The sequence below is a fragment of the Pocillopora damicornis genome, chromosome 3 (assembly GCF_964200805.1).
Source record: "Pocillopora damicornis chromosome 3, jaPocDami1.2, whole genome shotgun sequence".
Lineage (NCBI taxonomy): Eukaryota > Metazoa > Cnidaria > Anthozoa > Scleractinia > Pocilloporidae > Pocillopora > Pocillopora damicornis.
In genome coordinates, this window is record NC_142672.1 from 24379709 (window position 1) to 24398569 (window position 18861).

At 36.5% G+C, this 18861-nt stretch overlaps 1 protein-coding gene across 1 annotated transcript; it reads right to left on the bottom strand.

The window, feature by feature from the left end:
* Positions 1 to 2785: 2785 nt before the first annotated feature.
* LOC149048974 (uncharacterized) lies at positions 2786 to 9761 on the bottom strand. Its single transcript, XM_089201484.1, has 7 exons — positions 9597 to 9761; positions 8201 to 8545; positions 6296 to 7718; positions 5709 to 5979; positions 4857 to 4893; positions 3680 to 3745; positions 2786 to 3495 (listed from the first exon to the last, which is right to left on the bottom strand). The coding sequence occupies exons 1-7, from the start codon at positions 9661 to 9663 to the stop codon at positions 3215 to 3217; spliced, it is 2490 nt and encodes an 829-aa protein (XP_089057610.1). The 5' UTR covers positions 9664 to 9761; the 3' UTR covers positions 2786 to 3214.
* Between the last annotated feature and the right edge of the window lie 9100 nt (positions 9762 to 18861).

The following is an 18861-nucleotide window of genomic DNA, read 5'->3' on the forward strand; positions in this document are numbered from 1 at the left end:
TCATGTCAAACCTCTTGGATAAAAAAAGCGCCTCAAATTCCTAATTCAGTACTGCGTGACAACCAACAATTGAAGGAGGAATGCATGTGCATTACGTATAGACATCACTTGTGATGCAAACGCGTAACATGCATGCCGCGGAACGCTTTTAACAACACAGCAATGGTATTGATAGAGCAAATCAACGAATGTTTGACTGAGCTTCTGTCCGGAAATTGAATTTTTTCGCCGATAAGCAAAGCTTTGAGGGCAAATGGTGTTTCAAGTTTCAAGAAAATTTGTCAGCCAAGGAAATTGTAGCGAAATTGTAGTCAGGTGGGTTCTTGTTACAATAATTCAGTGTTGACCGATCGACAGAATCTCGTATCAATAAGATGAGGTCCACGAAACTGAATCCTGCTTGATTGGACCTAACCTTCATTAGAAACATGCTGTTAACAAAGCTGTTAGAAGGAAGTGCTATTCAGGAACTGATCGAACCTTGTTCATATATAATCTACTGATTGCAGGATTGACGAGTTTAATTTCAGTTGAAGAGCTCGAGGTTAGGATAAATTACAATTGAATGGGGCTAGATTGAGTGCTTGAAGGCTTCAATTTGCAACAAAAATGAGCTGGTTTTGCATGATTCAAAATTGAGTATTCCCTTTCCACCTTCAACCATGTTTGTGAACAGAGAAGTACCGGATTGCTCAGCTAGAGAAGAGGTCATACGAAAGGACTAGGGGTTGCAATTGACATGCTATTAATTCGTTGATGGACAACAACTGCTTTGAGGCAGATTGTAAAAGTAATGGATGGTATAGTGTATGATCCGGGAATGATGTATTTCACTTATATATAAAGAATGAGGTATGAGGATAAAAATTGAAAGTTGTCAATTACAGTGATTGTTGATATAGTTGTTCGTTGATAATTTGATGTATATATTATATTGTTGTGAATATGTAAGTTAATTTGCCATATGATACTCTTTGTCTTTCATTTTCTTGCAATTAGATTGGTTACTTTATACAAGCCTTGAAATATGATTGGTTGTTGTAAAGCAAAAAATGGTGCGATTCATGAATAAATCGCGCCAATTAGAGCCAATCAGATTACAGGGACCACCAGTGATTTCAAAATGGATGTGATAAAAAAGGAATATGATGTTATTACAAGATACAAAAAATGAGGTGATAAACAGTGAATGTTTTCGATACAGTGAGTGCTGATATAGGTTGTTCATAGATAACTTGATTCATACATTACAATTATGTGAGTTAGTTTTATGTTATGTTGATTTTATGTTAAAAAATAAATCCAAAGAAAATGAGATTCTTTTCATTGTAATTTACTGCGTTAGAGGAAAATCAATCTTTTCAATAACTCAACAAAACCCAGTAAAGGCAAAAGATTCTTCTTAACAGAATATTCAAACGTCAGAAGAGCACAAAGACTTTATCAGTAAGAATGCTTTTGAATGTGATTCTTTACACAAACAAAGTCAATCTCTTGTGAAGAACAATCAATTTAAAAACAAATATTCATTCTTGAGTGAAGGACAAAAACTCTCATGAGGAGACTCAGAAACTAAAATTCTTCCCAAACAAATATTGTGTCTTCAGGGAAAAGCAGTAATTCTTCTAATAAGCATGCTTAAAAAATGAGATTCTGCTTAAATGGATATCATCTTGAGAGGAGAGCAGTGTTTCTTCTCAGAAGAATACCTCATTAACTGGTTCTTGGCAAAAGAATTTTGTTCTTGTGGGGAAAAACTAGTATTCTTCCAACAAGAATCAGACATACATGAGATTCTTCTCATGAGAATTTTTAACCTTAGGAAGAGACCCACAATTTTTTCCTTAAATAGATATCATCTTGGGAGGAGAGCAGTGTTTCTTTTAAGAAGAATACACCATTAAATGGTTTTTGGCAAAAGAATTTTGTTCTTGTGGGAAAAAACTAGTATTCTCCTGACAAGAATCAGACGTACAAGAGAGTCTTCTTAGAAGAATTCTTAACCTTGGGAGAAGACCCATTGTTCTTTTCTCAAGAAATAGGTTTCTTCTCTTCAGAATCATAATTCTCCTCTGAGGACGAAGAATCTGAAATGATAAATTCTTCTCTGAAAAGGCATGAATCTTTCGGAAAGAATTTAAATTCTGTTCAAAAGAATTGAAGTTAAGAGCGATTTAGAGTATAAAGAAAAACTGGGACTTTACGCCCATAACGAGATAAAAATGGCAATGAACAATACAAATAAACCAATACAAACTACGTTAAAGTACAATTTAGTGGCTGGTTAACAACCCATCGTTCTTATTTAAATGGTGGGCGTTCACTTTAATCTGAAACAATTTTGGCCAATAAATTTCGATTCAATTGAAAATGCATCTATACAATAAATATCTGTTTATATACTTTCGCCCAATGCTGGAAAACTAAACTTGGAAAAACAAAGTTACAAAGTTACTCACATATCGGTCCCGCTTGTCCCGCCAAGGGTTTAAAACGAAAAGACGAATGTTCACTAAGACTAATCGAAAACTTGCGAAGAACTGATTACAAGGATGCTAAACCCGTTTTTATATGCGCGTGGTGACGCTGAAAGGTCCGATTACAAAACAAATAGAAACACAAACAAACGGATAAACATTGTAACTGTGTTCGTATCTAGGATAATAGAAATAATTGAACTAATCAATAATCAATTAAATAAAAATGAGCCTTCTGGCTAATTTCCTTAACAGAAATTGTCCCCTCGAAATGCCAGTATGCCAGAAGTGGGTTTATTTCATTTGGACCAGCATTTAAGATCAGCTTTTTAATATTACCAGTGAACTCTTCTTAATGACTTCGTTCTTCTCCAATGTTCAATAAAAAAGATAAAAAAGTGAAACTCTAGACAAATATCGACGTAATGGTGGTTATTGCGTCACAACTATCCGGCGATTTTGTACCACGTGACGTTAAGTCCAGTAGAATCGCGTGAAAAGTTATGGGTGGGTTATAACTAGCAATACCCTTTATCACTTGAAGTTTTTCATTTAAAAAATAAAAAGATGCATGTGCACAACTGACAGAAAAACGATCCCATGAGAAAAAGGAAGATTATTGATTTAGTACTTCACGTAGTAATAGCGTAGCCATATTGGGGATACTTGTTCATTTGACAGTGGAATAATTAGTAAAAATAGAAATAAAGCTATTTATGAGTAAATGAAGCAAACAGTCATTCATGTTGTTGACAGCAAAGTTTCTCAGCTAAATCTGTACGATTAACAAACGGATGACAGAGTGCATCATGTAAGATCGTAAATGTTGCAGCTGAGCCATCCCTCTCTTTCCAATGTAGTAACATGTTGTAGATTTTTTCACGCTTTTTCCTATAGTCATCTTCAAACCCCGATAATGTTGCATCCTCAATTTCAAGACGACGCCCGAGTTCCTCCCAATTTTTGATTTTGCGCGAAAGCCACTCTAAATCTTTGTCAGTGGGAACTCCTTGCTTGACTAAAAAACAGACACATCACAGCAAAGTATCAAATTGAGGGGAGAGAGAGTAGTACGTATCGCAACTATTCATGCCATTTTGCTGGATTCCGCATTTTTATTTTGCAAAGGCAGGGGGCGGGAAGATGGAGTTGGGGGGGGGGGGGGGTTAACGGATACGCCCATAGAAATGTCCTCATTTTACCTGTGAAACGAGTTTTTCCTTTCTTTGGAGTTGAGGCGTCACTCGGAGACGAATCTTCATTACGACGTTTCACCTTTGGCCGACGCAAATGTTCAGTAGAACCAGCTGCATGACAACAAATGTATAAAAAAAATTATTAGAACAGATTTTTTGAGCCAACAGATTAATTGTAGCAATGAAGCTTTTTCCTTTCCTCATGAAACGTCTCCTGAGGAATTTGTTTCAAGGCCACTTCGTGTAATTGCATTATGCATCCCTACTATGCATCATTTTACACGAAATATGCACGCCCACATACGCGAACGGAAGATATCTTGTTCTTGTTTTTCTGCCTGGAAGAAAAATTGTCATCGCCTCGTAAACGGCTTTGGTGACCTACCATTTACATCTCTTGTTTGCAATCGAGCGAAAAGCTTAAAAAAATATTTTCCATACAACAAACAACTTATGGAAAAAAAAAGACATTCACTAAAAATAAAAACTTGTAAAGGCACTTGTAGCACTTCTATACTTGTATCGCATTCTTAGCAAGTATCAATAAAAACTAATTGGAGCAGAATTTTTCTGTCAGTAGATAAGCTTGTACACAGCCTTGACGATATTCCTTATCCGCTGAAAAGTTTTCAGGTTTTTCCGTAGTTTAGGGCCATTTCCCGCGATTGCATTACGCATCCCAACATGTTATATAAATCGTTTTACACGAGATAAGGAGGCCCAAGTATACAAACTGAATGCATTTTTTAAATTTTTTTTTTGTGAGTTTGGTGACCAATCATTCGTATTTTTTTAAAAATTCTAGCAAAAAAACTTGCAAAAAACTATACTTTTTGTAAAATAATAGCCAGTGTAGAAAGACAAAGTCGTTATAAAGGAAGTTTGCAACGGTAATTGTGAGTATAAAAATAACAGTTAAACATCAATGAACAACTGTGGCAGAGAAACAAGGAGCTGAACCACGAGGTCACTTTCATGGAGTCTACTTTGTACCTTCTGGTCTCCTTTTGAAATGTCATGCACCGCTTTCCCCACAAGAAGCGGTTGGTGACAACTGAACTCCTCTACTTTCACACAGTATTTCCTGTATCTCTGCATTCTACTTGGCGGGCAAGTTGCATTCCAGCAAACTGACATTGACTCAGCAATTAATCGAAAAATTCTTTTTCTGATGAAAAAAACTTACCAGTTCGTTTCTTACGTTCAATGGATTCCAAAGCCTAAAAAGTAGGAGGAATTAGTGGCAACATTACGCTTACAGTTGGCAGTTGATAGAATAAATCGATAGATAAGTATACGAGTAAAAATAATTTATAACGTATACTTCAATAACCCAACTGACTACCCTTTATGTGATCTCCTATGGAGTAAGTTTTTGGATACCACGTCTATTAAGGCGAATGGTTGAAAAAAAAAGTATGTAATGATTATCAGATGTGGAAATGGACGTCTTGCATCGTAAAGGTAACTCCCTACTCCTCTTTTCAGGCCTACACATTTGGAAATGAAAGAAACATTGTAGCTAAAATCAAAAAGTAGGAAACTTAGGAAAACATTAGGCTACAAAAATGTAGCTCCCTCAAATATAGTCACTCAAAGGGCTGCAGTTCACAGTTAGCTGATTCTAATACTTGATATTTAGAAAACGCGATAATAGTAATAAAAGGGAGTATAAGTATTTCTTCTAAACGCTCGCATCGTTTAAGACAAACTGCCTAAAACATAAGGCGAATCCTGTGTTTGGCACAAGAAAGATTATTTCAAATGTCTCTACCTTTCTCTCCTTTTTATTTGTGTTTGTTTCTTTTTTTACCTTTTCTGGTAATCACACAAATTTATTAATTAGAGAAAGATAATTGGAGCTGGAAGAACTTTTGAGGTATTTGTAAAAGATAAACCCTGGACAAATGTAGGTTTTGATGGGAATCGAACATCCTACGAAACTGTTGTGTGCGAAAGAGCTATCTGCCAACCGTGAGTTTCAAATTCTCTTGATTCGCTCTACGTAAATTGAATTAACTTTTTTTTTTCTTACCTGAACCCAAGGATCCAGTTTTTCTGCAGGATAGTCGGGAACATCATCAACAGAGTGTTCACAGCTCAGGCCAAAGCTTCTTAGCGGAATATAGTGGCCACAGTCAAAATGAGAGCAGCCTTCCTTTTTGTGCAATAAGCAAATATTAGTTCCGTCACGATACTTATCTGGACAAGGTTCACACAACGGGCATTTCACAGACAATTCCCTCGTGACTGATCGTAACCACGGACAGGTGATGCTTAGCCTAGTCTTGCAACGCTCCAGAAGACTGCAATAAACAAACATAGCAACAAGGACATCAACAACGCGAATAACGCAAGCATGACTCATTGTAACGTACGTTTACCTGAAGGCATCCCACCTGATCGAAAAAAATGGCACCCAAAAAGGTCTTAAATATAAAAAAAACTGTCACAGGTATCAGAACGATTTAAAAAGTCAAGAAAATTAAAGGGGACCTTTAGGTTTCCCTTTATTTACAGCAACGTGACAGTATTTCATCAATTTCTTTGAATATGGTATTCCATTTAATATAGTTTCAACAGTAATTATTGAAACAAAATAATGCCATGATTGTGGCTTACCTCAATAATTCTTCGCAAATTCTTTTCTCTTCCGTTTTGTCCGAGTCTTGCAGTGTCCAGATTTTCAACTCGATCACAGTTTTGTGACACTCTATAGTGAGGTGGTACACTTCACTGACATTGAATCTGACGGTGTATGCAAACAACGAGGGGGTTATACTGGAGTCACATAATTGTAAGGCCCATTCCCAAAAATGTACAACCAGTCTCCAAAACAGCCCGCTTGGAATGTAGTTGGTGTTAAATGTGAGAAATACAGGCAAAGGCCCATTGCGCATGTTTGTGCCCCTCGCATTCTTCCTCGGTGATCCTAACAAACATGGAACAAAATAAGGGTAATCTTCCCCCTTCTGGTTCTTAGAGTTGCATATGACACCAAAGCTTTCCATGATATGAATCAGTGAATCCCTTATATCATTCAATTTAAGGTGTTCAAACGCTAGATTTAGCAACTGCTGCGAAAGCAGTCCCTCTTTTTTAACTTTCTCGTAATCTTTGTCGATGATAAAGTCGTTTTCCCATGGTGGACTCACCGTAATTATCTTACATAGTGTTTGAATTAACCACTGCGGATACAGTACGACCAAACCATCTGGATTTTCAGGGAGATCTTGGTAGATAACTCTTCCACGAGCTTGTAAAAAGTGTAACAATTCTTCGACGTCATTTGTGTCATTAAACTGGCAAATGCCTCCAGAAATATCCTCTGCAAAACACTTCTTGCCAACATAAAGCTTCCCTTTTTTCACCATTTCCTCAACTTTTTGTTCCACACGGAGCCACTGCTTAGGGATTACCTTGCAGATATGTGGCATTTTTCCAGCCAGATAAAATAAATACTTACTCAAAGAAACGATCTCTGGATCTTCTTCTCTGTCTGGATTTGTGTTGCCTATGAAGAATGATTCTTTTGAAATATGGTGTAAGGTTGCTGGAGGAGCCATGCTACAAATGGTTCTCCTCACAGATTTCATTTTCTTGAGAGGATCCTTTACTCTATTAGCCTTTGTACCCACAAGCACCACAGGCGGCAAAGCATCTACAGTATTTGCCGAATTTCTCTGAAACTCTGGCCGTCCCAAAGACTGTACCAAGTCCAGCCATCTCATCATGTGATCGAGATTAGTGTCCTGGATGTAAGGCGAGTTTACCACTCTTTCATCGTGATTAGCCGGTCCTATCGGACATTGGGCAGGAGCACTTAACTTCTTGGTAAGATCTGACTCTAGGACATATATGGCTTCTTGCGGTAGGAAAACGGGATGAATGGCATGGTATACTTCCTGGCTAGCGAAATCCCCAGGAAAAAACCATATATCCTCATTGTCGGAGGTATCGTTTCCGTTGAGGCTACGCTCCATAAGGGAAAGGACTTTCGTGGGTACTTCTTCTGGTTTTCGCTCACTTTTGACCTCCTGGAAAACTAATATTTATATTTTTTAATCAGTTTCTACGTTTCTTAAACATGCTGTTCAGGTGCAACATACAGAAAAACACCAGTCAAACTTAATATGATCCAGGACCGGTTGTTTAAAGCAATCGTAATGCTAATATAAGTGACTGAATTTTTATTTTGTGTTTAAGAACCAAAAATTTACGAAAGCTTCGCCTCACTCGAAATAAACACTCGCTCACTCCTTTAGCAACCTGTGCAAAAAGAACTTTCTAATATTGCATGGTTTCACGCGAGTGTATGGGTAGAAACTTTGCGGGCTTTACGCATTCAAAATGACACGTTGACGTTAAAAAATTGGCGCCATGCAAATAAGCGAAAAGTCGAGGGATTGACTCCAGGCGCTAGCAAGATCTTTTTTTCGTCTTTCTTTTTCTTACGCATTTCCCTATTATTTTTTAATTGTATTCTACCAAAGCATATGGCTTTTTTCTTTTCATGCGGAACATCACCTTTTTCTGTGCCTCTCGTCTTCTTTTCTACATTAGTTAACAGTTGAGCCTTATCTGATCGTTCCTTGGAGCTGCCGAGTAACTCCTGTGCACCCACTTCTGCGCACTTGTGGTCAAGTGCACTTGTGTGTTCGAGTGGGACTGGTTTCCTCCATGCCCCTTTTCCTGCGTTCTTGACAGAATCGAGGTACCTTCCTATACTTGTTTTGACTACACGGTCCTGACCAACCACCACAAGTTTGGTACTTTTATCGAAAGCTTCGCCTGTCTTCAGTGCTCGCCTGTATGCTTCCAGTGCCACTGATCCTCTCGCCTGTATGTAGTCGGGGATTGCATCTGTGACAGCTCAAAAAAGTTAGAAAATAAAACCAATTTATTTTCTTCCCTCGAAATTCTAAAACACGTACAGAATTAATGTTCAGTGAGCACATAAATTAAAGTAATCTCATGTAGCAACTGTGAAAAGCCTATTGTGACAAGGACCTCGAGAAGGTATTTCTTTGTAATCTTTCTTGGGACCTTAACTGCTAAGCTGGATTTTAATTTGGTTTCCGGAGTGTTTTCTACAATCCCGCTCCGGAATACACTCCTCCAAAAACCATGTAAAAATCCAACAAAGCAGTGAGTGGACTTAAGGCTACGACAAAACTGAGAAACGTTTCAAAGATAAGTTTCTTTACTGAATTTTGCGCTAACAGAAAACTACATTAAAATTTACAAACGCATCAAATGATCTTCCTTCGCTTTGATTTGGTGACTGACAAATGAAGCGACACTTTTCCAGTTTCGAGGCACTGTCAAAAACGTGCATAGGAGATACAGTGGCCAAAAAGCATGGTGTCTGAGAAGGTAGGCACTATACTTGTATGTAATTGTATTGTTAACATTAGTGATATACTACCAGTGATAAATGGTGCGCAAGGTGGCTATACTCTAAAGGATATTAATGCAGGTCGAAATTCTAGTGGGAATACTGCATAGACCGTTAAAATGGAAGCAAAAACTAATAGCTTTATAAGATGTTCTCTTCCCCACATCAAAGGAACAGTTACTCGACTCGGGTCTTCCATCAGTGTGCATGGAGACTAAACTTCTTCCCAACACGAATTTGCTCCAACGAAACATAAAGTATTGTCCAAGTTCATTAAATAACTTTGAATAATACAACATAAATCATTTTCTCAACAGTTTCCATTTTATTCATTTCCAATTTCTGGCCAATTTCACATTAAGCTACCATAAGTGTATGTTTTCCAAAAATTTAAATTTTTTGTAATGACTCAGTTATGTGAAATGTCCATTTACATGTTCACGTTATTGAAGAAAGGGGGGTGGGGGAGAATGGATGGGAGAATAGTATCCAGATGTATAAAAAATTAATGCTGATCTGTTTTACCTTCATAATGTGACCTATCTTTAGAAACAACGTAGATCTTTGGAATGTTGTCAGCAGAGGCTGCCATGCACTTGCATATGTTTCTCAATTTTGGTTTGCTTCAGTTCCATCTGCATACCTTGATATACCATTGATGACTTGGTGAGCCCACTTCGCTTTAAGAACATCTGCTACAGAGACAATTCATGAAACTTTAACCAACAAACTTTCATGTATAAAACAACAAATTTGCTGTGACATAAACTGCAAGTTCATAAGGGGTTGCATTTATTTCTACCAGGAATTTATCATAGGATTACTCTAACACTTGAACTCCCAACTCAAATTTGCAATTCTCCTTATTGTCAACCATACAATTCTTATGATGTTAGTTCAGTGAATTTAGCATTGGATCAACTAGTTATCCCCAAATTGATATTTGTCTTTATTCTCATCACTTATCTAGTTGATATTGTATTGATATCGTAGGGAAAAATTCTGTCTTGGCCACTCATAGGGGTTAAAGAGTTAATACTCTAAAGAAATGTGAATCAAATACCATTTCAAAAGGTGTAGTTTTGTTTGGATTTTAATGCACTAATCAGTTCAAAGCTCCAACATATGAAACCCTGGGGTATTTTACTGTCACCTGTAGCTAGGGATGGAGTTCAATTTAATGAGTGAATGGGTCTGAAGAACAGTTCTACAAGATCTTGGTTTTAAAGCTTGGCCAATAAGTAGAAAGTCATGATAATGTTAAAAAACAAATACAGCTCATAACAAAAAAAATTTTAATGTTTCATAGAAGCTTCTTCCAGCATTTCCAAATACACTGTAGGCTCCTTCCACAGAAATGTTACTAGTCAGTGGTTGCTGTTATTGATTGTTTGAGAGAAACATACATTTACCACCAGTAAAGAGACTAACCACTTAGATTGTCTGGTGAATAAAATATCATTTTGAGTCAGTTTGAACTTATTTTCATGCAATTTTGCCACAGGAATCTTGAATTTTATCCAAATTTTGTGATTATTTCTAAAACAAATAGGAGATACATGTAAGTCAGGACTTTTAGAAAAAAATTTGAGGTTTTTAGGGAAAAAATGAGATTTATAGATGCTTTTGAGAATGTATAGATATATTTTTAAGTCACTTCTTGAGATTTTTGGCTTTAGGCCAACACCCAAGACCACAACACAATAACTTTAGCCAAGGCTAGAGCCCAGATCTCTTTATCTTAACTCCAGAATTCTAACAATCATATGCCAGTGCATTTCTGTCACCAGTAAGAAAATTTCCCCACCAAAACTTTTATTATAAAAGTATCAATTCTGTCTCTCAGGCTACAATGCCACCTCCATCTCTTTGAGCAGATTTAACTGTTACAAAAAAGAAAAAAAGATATCTCACCCTGTTGTTCTGTCTGAATTGCAACTGCTCCAGGAAATTACTTCAGAGGTTTATCATGGTAAATCTTTGGTGGACCATGAATGTTCTGGAAAGTGCTTGCTTTTATCCTAACTTATAACAATGCTGATCAGCTTCTGTAAAAGAAACAATACATACAATGCAATTGATAAAATACATCAAAGACTTAAAGCCATCCAGCAATACCTTCTAGATATCCAAATCATTCCAATTCATATCATGACAATTATTGCATTTGTGAGTATTTGCTATATTGGCATTTCAGAAAATTTTTCCTTTTCCTTCACTAAGAATTGGTTTATAATTGTTTGACAGAAAGAAAATAATTTCCCAATTTCAAGAAGGAGAAAAATGGTACACTGTAGGTCTCCAAGTTCATTTGTAAGAAAATGACAATTTACTTCTCTGCTGAGCTCTGATGGAGAAAAAAGGCACCATTCTTATGACACATACACCATAGTTACATGTGAAATTATACACATTGAAAATGTGCAATGCAGTACTGAGGAATGACCCTAAGCAAAATATTAACATGTAATTGAATTTACAATCTTTTTGTCTGGACAAAAAAATTAGCCACCATAATATAATACTGCCAATTTAATCAAGATTTAATGCAACTGCAGGCATTAATTCATTTCTGTATATAGGTATATAGGTTTGAATATATTGTAAAAACCCGCAGGTGAGCTGCATCTTTTTTCCAAAAAATTTTTGCTAGAAATTGGGGGTATGGCTTATCTACAGTAACATTTGAAAAAGGTGTCATGAATGTCAATACCAATGTCCATTTTTGCATCCAATTTAATGCCTGGTTACTAAGCTTTGAAGGTTCAGCTCACGTTCTTGTTGTAATGCAAAAATCTATGGAATAACTGTGTTGAATGAGGAAATTGCTGTCAACAAATACCAGAAAAAGATCAATCATATGTCAACAATGTTCATTATATTAAAGTGTTAAAATTGTGGGTAAGACTTTGAAGTATTTTCTGTTGCAATGTTAATTGTGAGTTTACATTCAATGTACAGTGGATGAAGAAGACTTCTCAAGACTTGCCCTTTGATTTCTTTCCAAAAACTTTTTTTTCCAAAATTTGAGCTGCTAAATTGAGGGTGCGGCTTATCTACGGGTTTTTACAGTATTGGCCATAAATCATAAGTATTTGCACCTTGCAATACATAGAAAACTGGAAATACATATCATGTGAGCAGAATGTGAAATTGCAACCAGCTGGCTGTGAACCCTTACCAGAACTACATAATATATGTCACATATATTCCCTACATAGTTACATATCCAACATATACTGTATGTCATGTCATATATATGTCACATGTATTTGCAATCATGTCGCATATTTGTCACATAAATGCAATATTAATCATATAAATATCCAACAGATACACCAGTGTCACACATATGTAGTTTTAGTAAGGGAATAAAGGAACTTAATGACTTCCCCTGTGCTTTAACATAGCTTGGTTGTAAGAAAATTTGTGGATCAGCTTCCAAAAAATTAAAACCACCTCAAGGGCGATTTAATTTGAGTCTCTGCAAACAGTGCTTGGTCATTAAGTATAATTTTTCAAAATGGTGACTAGAGGCTGTGCAAACAAAAATAAAGAAAATGCATACAATGCAGGAAAATAAATAACACGTGGGATTGGACTCAGTGTTGTTGGATTATGAACCTTGCATGAACAGTAATTTGAAGATATCATCAGACCTAACAATAATCAATTGATGAATAAATGTGATCCAAACTATATCTTAGCTATAACAATCCCAACTTGCGGCTTAAGTTATTTGCTATAGAGTTCGCTGACAAAAATCCAAAGAAACAAATTCAAAATCAGGGAAGGAGCTGAAGAGCATGATAATAAGTCACAGTTTATCTCTGAGTCTGAACATCTCTCAGCTATTGATTGAATCAGGTGGAACTTGATTGTTTGGACAAAAACAAATATGTATGAAGAAAATCATGTGCTTGTAATGCATACATGTTAAATTTTATTAATAATATAGTTTGGATATAATATGCACTGTCATTGGTTGAAAGAGAGTGCTCTATCAGAGCACAAAGCATAGAGCTGAGCTAAAGCTGTCACACCATCTGCTAAATTGTACCATGTCTGACCTTTTCCTCGACTTCTCTCTAGCGTTTTGTCATTAATGAAAAGTGAAATTTGGAACAAGCAAGCTGCCAAGTAGCAACAGAAGAACCAAACAAGGGTTTGTAAACATGTCAAGCGCCGTAGTTTAAGTTATTAAGGTTTATAAGGTTTTCACGCTTAGTTAGATTGCAATCTTTAGTACGGTAATAAAAAACAAACACATTTAAATTCGACTTGCCAAACAATTTCAGTTTGTGAACTATTGCAGATTTTTGTGAACTTTGATGGTTTGACATTCTTGACAGCCTTAGTCTAAGGGCCTTTCCACACTGAGGGACAAAACTAGAATTGTTTCGACAAAATCAAAGGATAAATTTTGTCATGACAAATTTTTGTTTCGTCTGTTGCATCCACATAAAAAATTTCAAAGCCGACAAATTCTGTCAGCGCCTGATCTGTTTATAAGACCAGCCAGCATAGTTGCCGAAGGATTCCACTTCTAATTTCCAGGATTCAGTAAACAGATAACAGTTCAATTACACGCTTGTCGTAGGTTATACGATAAATGATTGAGAGGATTATCACGATTTTGTTTACTAAGTCGATTTCGCCTAAATTTTACCCGGGACAAATTTTGTTGGCGGTGCGTATGAAGATTTGTCTGCTTCGGCCAAATTCGACTCAAGAAGTGCGGAGAGACACGATCGTTTTACTTCCTACACTTCTTTCGTGCTCTAGCCGCTTCTTGCGTGCTTTATAACAGAAAAGAGCATATTCAAGGCTTCTCCATTTGTTAAGTATCATTCAATTTCGATATCAGTACCGTTTAAGGACTGATCATAAAAGTTACCACAAATCTTTGATCTTACGTAGTCTAAGAAGAAAGAACGATCGCGTTTGTGAACAAATTCACGCTATAGCAACCACAAACTATTCTTACCTTAAAACCTCCGCTATAAACGTCTCTGATCAAGATTATGTACATGTAGCTATCGCTATCAATTGACTATACAGTAGCCTGCAGTGCAGGCGTCTTATTAGTGCGAGCTAACGTTATAAACTCGCGATCGTTTGTCCGACCGCATAGTAGTAAAAGTGAAAGTATCCCCATCCCCCTCTTATTTTTGACCGTCGACCGCCCCCCTTGGTACAAATTTCTTTCTCTCCCCAGCCTTTCGCTGCCATTAACAATCAAAGATGGCGGTTATAATTTTTGTTAAGAAAATAATACTGAGCACTCGCTCGCCAAAATTACGCCTGCTCTACAGGCTGATTATATAGTGACTTTCATTAGTAGCATATATTCACAATGACAAATTTTCCAACAAATTCAACGTACTTGGTAAACAACATGCAAATGTTTCTGGGAATTGTAATAATAATCAATCAGGTTTCAGTCGAATAAGCATTTGTCGCCAAGTTACTCGTTGGAATCAGACAGTGACACTCCTATTTCATTCTGCTCTTCGTTGTCTGTACGTTTCCTTGTAAAAGTAAAGTTTCTTTCGATATTCTAAAAATGTATCAGGGCACACTGAAAGAACTCGAGTTTGTAGAGTTTTAGGTTTCTTTTAATGTACACACTTGTGACGTGACAGCCAGGACGCATTACGCGACCGAAAACAAGTGAAATACGATGCAACAAAGGTATACAGCCTAACACTGACCTTTTTTTGATGTATCCCTCTAAACCTGTTTTGTCACAGCTGAAACATACATACTTTATTTGTTTGCTATTCTCAGTCTTTTCCTCTGTTTGAATAGCACTGATGATAAAAAGGCTTCGGTAAGCCAACTCGTGAATCTAAAAGGTAATGAAACTGCTTTATGTTAATCCCTTGTTCAGGAATACAAATAACTATGGGTCATCAGACAATAGCTGTTCCAAATTTGCTCTTCTACGACTAATCTCAATGATGCATATCATCTCAATTTATTATTATTATTATTATTATTGTTATTGTTATTTATTCAGTTCCCTTCTCTTTTATGCATAAATTATAAATATTGCAATGAGAAATGTCTAATGATAAGGCGAAAAATATCAAAGGGAGACATGACCTGTCACAGTAAACCACATTTTTGTTTTGTTAGAGCAAACATCATCAAAATGGTGATGCAGTCTGGCATATGGCCTTTTGAAGCGAAAAGTAATATTTGCAGCCTTGCTATTTTTGTTTTTTCTACAGAAAATCTGTTACCTGGAAAATTTGATACTGAGGTATACATTTCATAGGAATTATATTTAAAATCGTTTCTATGATATGCTGACTGACATCTGATATGTTACAAGCTCTGCAGAATCCATGCAAAATGCCGCTGACTCTTAATATCGATAATGATATACTTGTAAACATGTCACATGATATCATGATCAGTGCAGGATAATAGTCTACCCCGGTGAAATGGAAGCAACTTGTAAGTATAACTTTGTGCATGTATTCTCTGTGGGAATCAAAGTTTTAATACGATATTTGCTAAGGTTTATTCAATCTACAAATTTCCTCCTTGCTTGGTGCATTTTCAAAGTCTGATGCCTCCATAAAAGGTTCCCAAAAGGGTTCTTTAATCCCGCGATCCCGACTAAAATTTTCTCTCGATCCCGAAATCCCTACGGTTAATACCGGCCGATCCCAATCTTCATCATTTTGTTTTTTTCTTAGTCCATCACATAATATTAAAAGTGCCTTTTCGATGGGTGATGATTTTCTCAATTGGCATAGACCCGTTGAAGTTTTTGATGATATAATTAATTTTAGGAGTTTTCAAAGTTTTCCACGAGTAACGTACACTAGTCACAGTAACGACTTCCTTCCGTTTAACTACGTTTTAGTAAAGACAGGTCAGTATAAAAGAAATGAATAACACTGTCAACAACCAAAGGTGACGGCAATCTCATAGTTCCATGGCCAGAGATAAAAAAAAAATTAACTCAAAACAATTGTGCTAAAGCGCATATTTCTTCCGAAGCACAAAACTCCCTAATGGCATTGAGTAAAGAATTCCAGCAAATTTTGGTTCATGAAAAAATATGTACAGAATGAATGATAAGTAATTAATAACGATAAGGGGCAGAAAAAACCCGTATCATTAAATTCTTGGGTGTTGACTAAGTGTTACTCATTTCTCTATGGTTTTTTTGTGTGGTATGATTAATTATTTTATTAACTGCTCAGCTGCTTGACTAAGCCAAGGGTCGCATAATAAAGTTTCTTTCCAACGATGTTACAACATGAATGACGTGACAGCTCACGCAATCGCACATTTGAGACAAGATGACAAATGAACTGAACCGCCCTCTGATCCTGACAGAGAATGGAACAATCTATTTGTGTGTCGCTGACATTAGAAGGATCTGAGTACTATAACGCCTCCTATGCTATTTTATCCATGTGCCTGATCATGAGTACTTCTTCGACGATGCTGTTGATTTTTGCTCCAAAGGTGGGAATTTTATGGCTGGAAACCTATCATTTACACATATGATTAAAGGGGTGTTTGGCTTAACCGTATTTCATTCATCACACCCTTTAAAAAAGCGTCAGCAATTTCTGGCTGTTTTGGTAGTTTCCTTCCCTAGATGTTGGTATATTCCCAAATAGGTCTCGTAGGTTCCCACTCACACCCTTACTTGGAGAAAGTCGTGATAAGAAGGAACTGTCGTGTTCAAAATTACAAAGTTATGTTCTCTGGTGATCTCTGAGGTAGCCTTTTCAATCCAGATTTGTAACTGCGCTTTTTTAATCACGGAGAACCGAAGTGAGGAAATGATTGGCAGAAACTAAAGTCTAAACAACAGTCAGGTTTTTTCCTTTATGACATCGTAAAGAGGAGTGTGTCTCAACAAAAAACACACCTTAGATGGTATCAGAAATAAAGGAGTTATTGAATAAAAAGATTTTTGCGTTTGTTGTAGATTTATCAGTTTTACACTAAGGACAAGGTAGCCGCCCAGAGGATCGAGCTGTTAACTTGATGTTGGGGCAAAAGTTTAACTGTAAAGCAACACAAACAGACCTTAGTGCATCAGAATGTCCAAGTAAAATAAGAATAAAACTTTCTCCTTCAAAGTTTTATGTCTGACTGTTTTTCAGTATTTAAAGGCTATAACCCTTTACCTCCCACGAGTGACCAAAAGAGAATTTCTTCTTACAACATCAAAACAAGATCAAGCATAGTAGTGATGAGAATAAAGGAAAATTTCGATTAGGGGATTATTAGTTGATCCAATACCAAATTCTTCAAACTGACATCATGAGAACTGTATGTCATACAATAAAGAGAATTACAATAAGATATTCGGACGGAATTATAGGGTTAAGTAAAACATTCAGTGTGCTTGGCAATGTGCTTCAGTGCTACTGAAATAACTGTACCTTTTACTCTTCGTCTGCGGGTGGTTCAGTTATCCACCAAGATATAATAAGGCACGGTTAGGATTACTTCAGAAGGCATAAATTACTTGTACAATGGAGCTTACGACTTTCTGCAATGCATAATTTATTTTAAGTCATATTCATCTGGAAAATCTTTTGACAGAGATCTAACCAAATTTATTTAAGTAGGGGTGATCGAAAACCTAAACTCTGAAGTCTTTTTCAAGGAAAACAATCGAGGTTCAAACCAAATGCATCATATTAATTCAGTCTCATTTTTGCAATTTAGATTTGATCAAATTTTTTTCTTTTGATTAAAGCAAACGAAGTCTCGTCCTTGTCAGAGAAAACAAGTCCCGAAGAAACAGATAAGATGATGGCAGTGGTACAGGACCCCTATACGTGCGAAGTGGTGATCAAACGTTTGAATTTGCCAGGGGTATCTGGCAGCGGCTGAGATTAAAGGAGGTAAAGGAAAAATCTAGAATTCCATCCTTCATATTGGCTAAGGAATTTTTTTTTTTTCAATTCAAGGTATAATGAACTTTTAGAGCTTCGGCTTGAAATAATTTTCAATGTGTTTTCCTCCAAAGGCTGGTCACAAATGTCACCCTGTCTAAAGTGGGCCCTAACGCAAGTCCTGAATTTTCTCGCAGTTTTTCTTTTAAAGTAACTTGCATTCACATATCGCTTATTAAGGTATGTTTACCTCAATCAATGGGTTCCAGATTACTCACCTCATTCTATTTAAGGTTCAGCAATGAATCAACCTTAAGTAAATGAACACCGATACAGGTTTCACCGTATTCGATTGTGGAAACGATTGGGTAAATTCATAAAGATGACCATTCGGCTGACATTATTGAAGGCGAATCATCAGAGCTATACCTTCTAACCTATGAAAAGAGTGGGAGTTTCCCTCCAGGATCGCATTTTCAAAAAGATTTGATCGCCCACAGCTTTAATAGCTTCTTCTTCTTCTTCTTTTGTTCTTAACACAGGAGTGTTACTCCATTACCCCAGATAAGTTACCACTACGCCTGCAATGACTTTTATTAAATGTTTATTAAATGTTTAGTTTCCTTAGAGTTAAAAGCATCTGTTAAGCCTTTTCTTTTTTGTAATTCAAAGCTATTAGATTTACCAATCGGGTCATTGTACTTGATAATTAGTAGTAAAGATTACGCGCTTAAAGCATTCTTCCATAAGTTACGTTACATACTGTATCTCTAGACTGTCGCACTGGATCGATCGATCAATTAAATGATCGGTAGCTTGGTGGTTTATCAACAGATTGTTTCCTTCCCTGCTTGATTGATATGTTGATTCATGAATTGACCAAAATTATACCTCTGCTAACGTTCTAT

Bases quoted from the DNA above. Each gene is read 5' to 3' on its own strand.
- LOC149048974 (XM_089201484.1), bottom strand. From the start codon at position 9,663: ATGGCAGCCTCTGCTGACAACATTCCAAAGATCTACGTTGTTTCTAAA. The intron at 7,719-8,200 runs GTGATGTTCCGC...TATAAATATTAG, and splicing joins GACGAGAGGCACAGAAAAAG to TTTTCCAGGAGGTCAAAAGT. The intron at 4,894-5,708 runs GTAAGAAAAAAA...CCTACTTTTTAG, and splicing joins AACTGGATCCTTGGGTTCAG to GCTTTGGAATCCATTGAACG.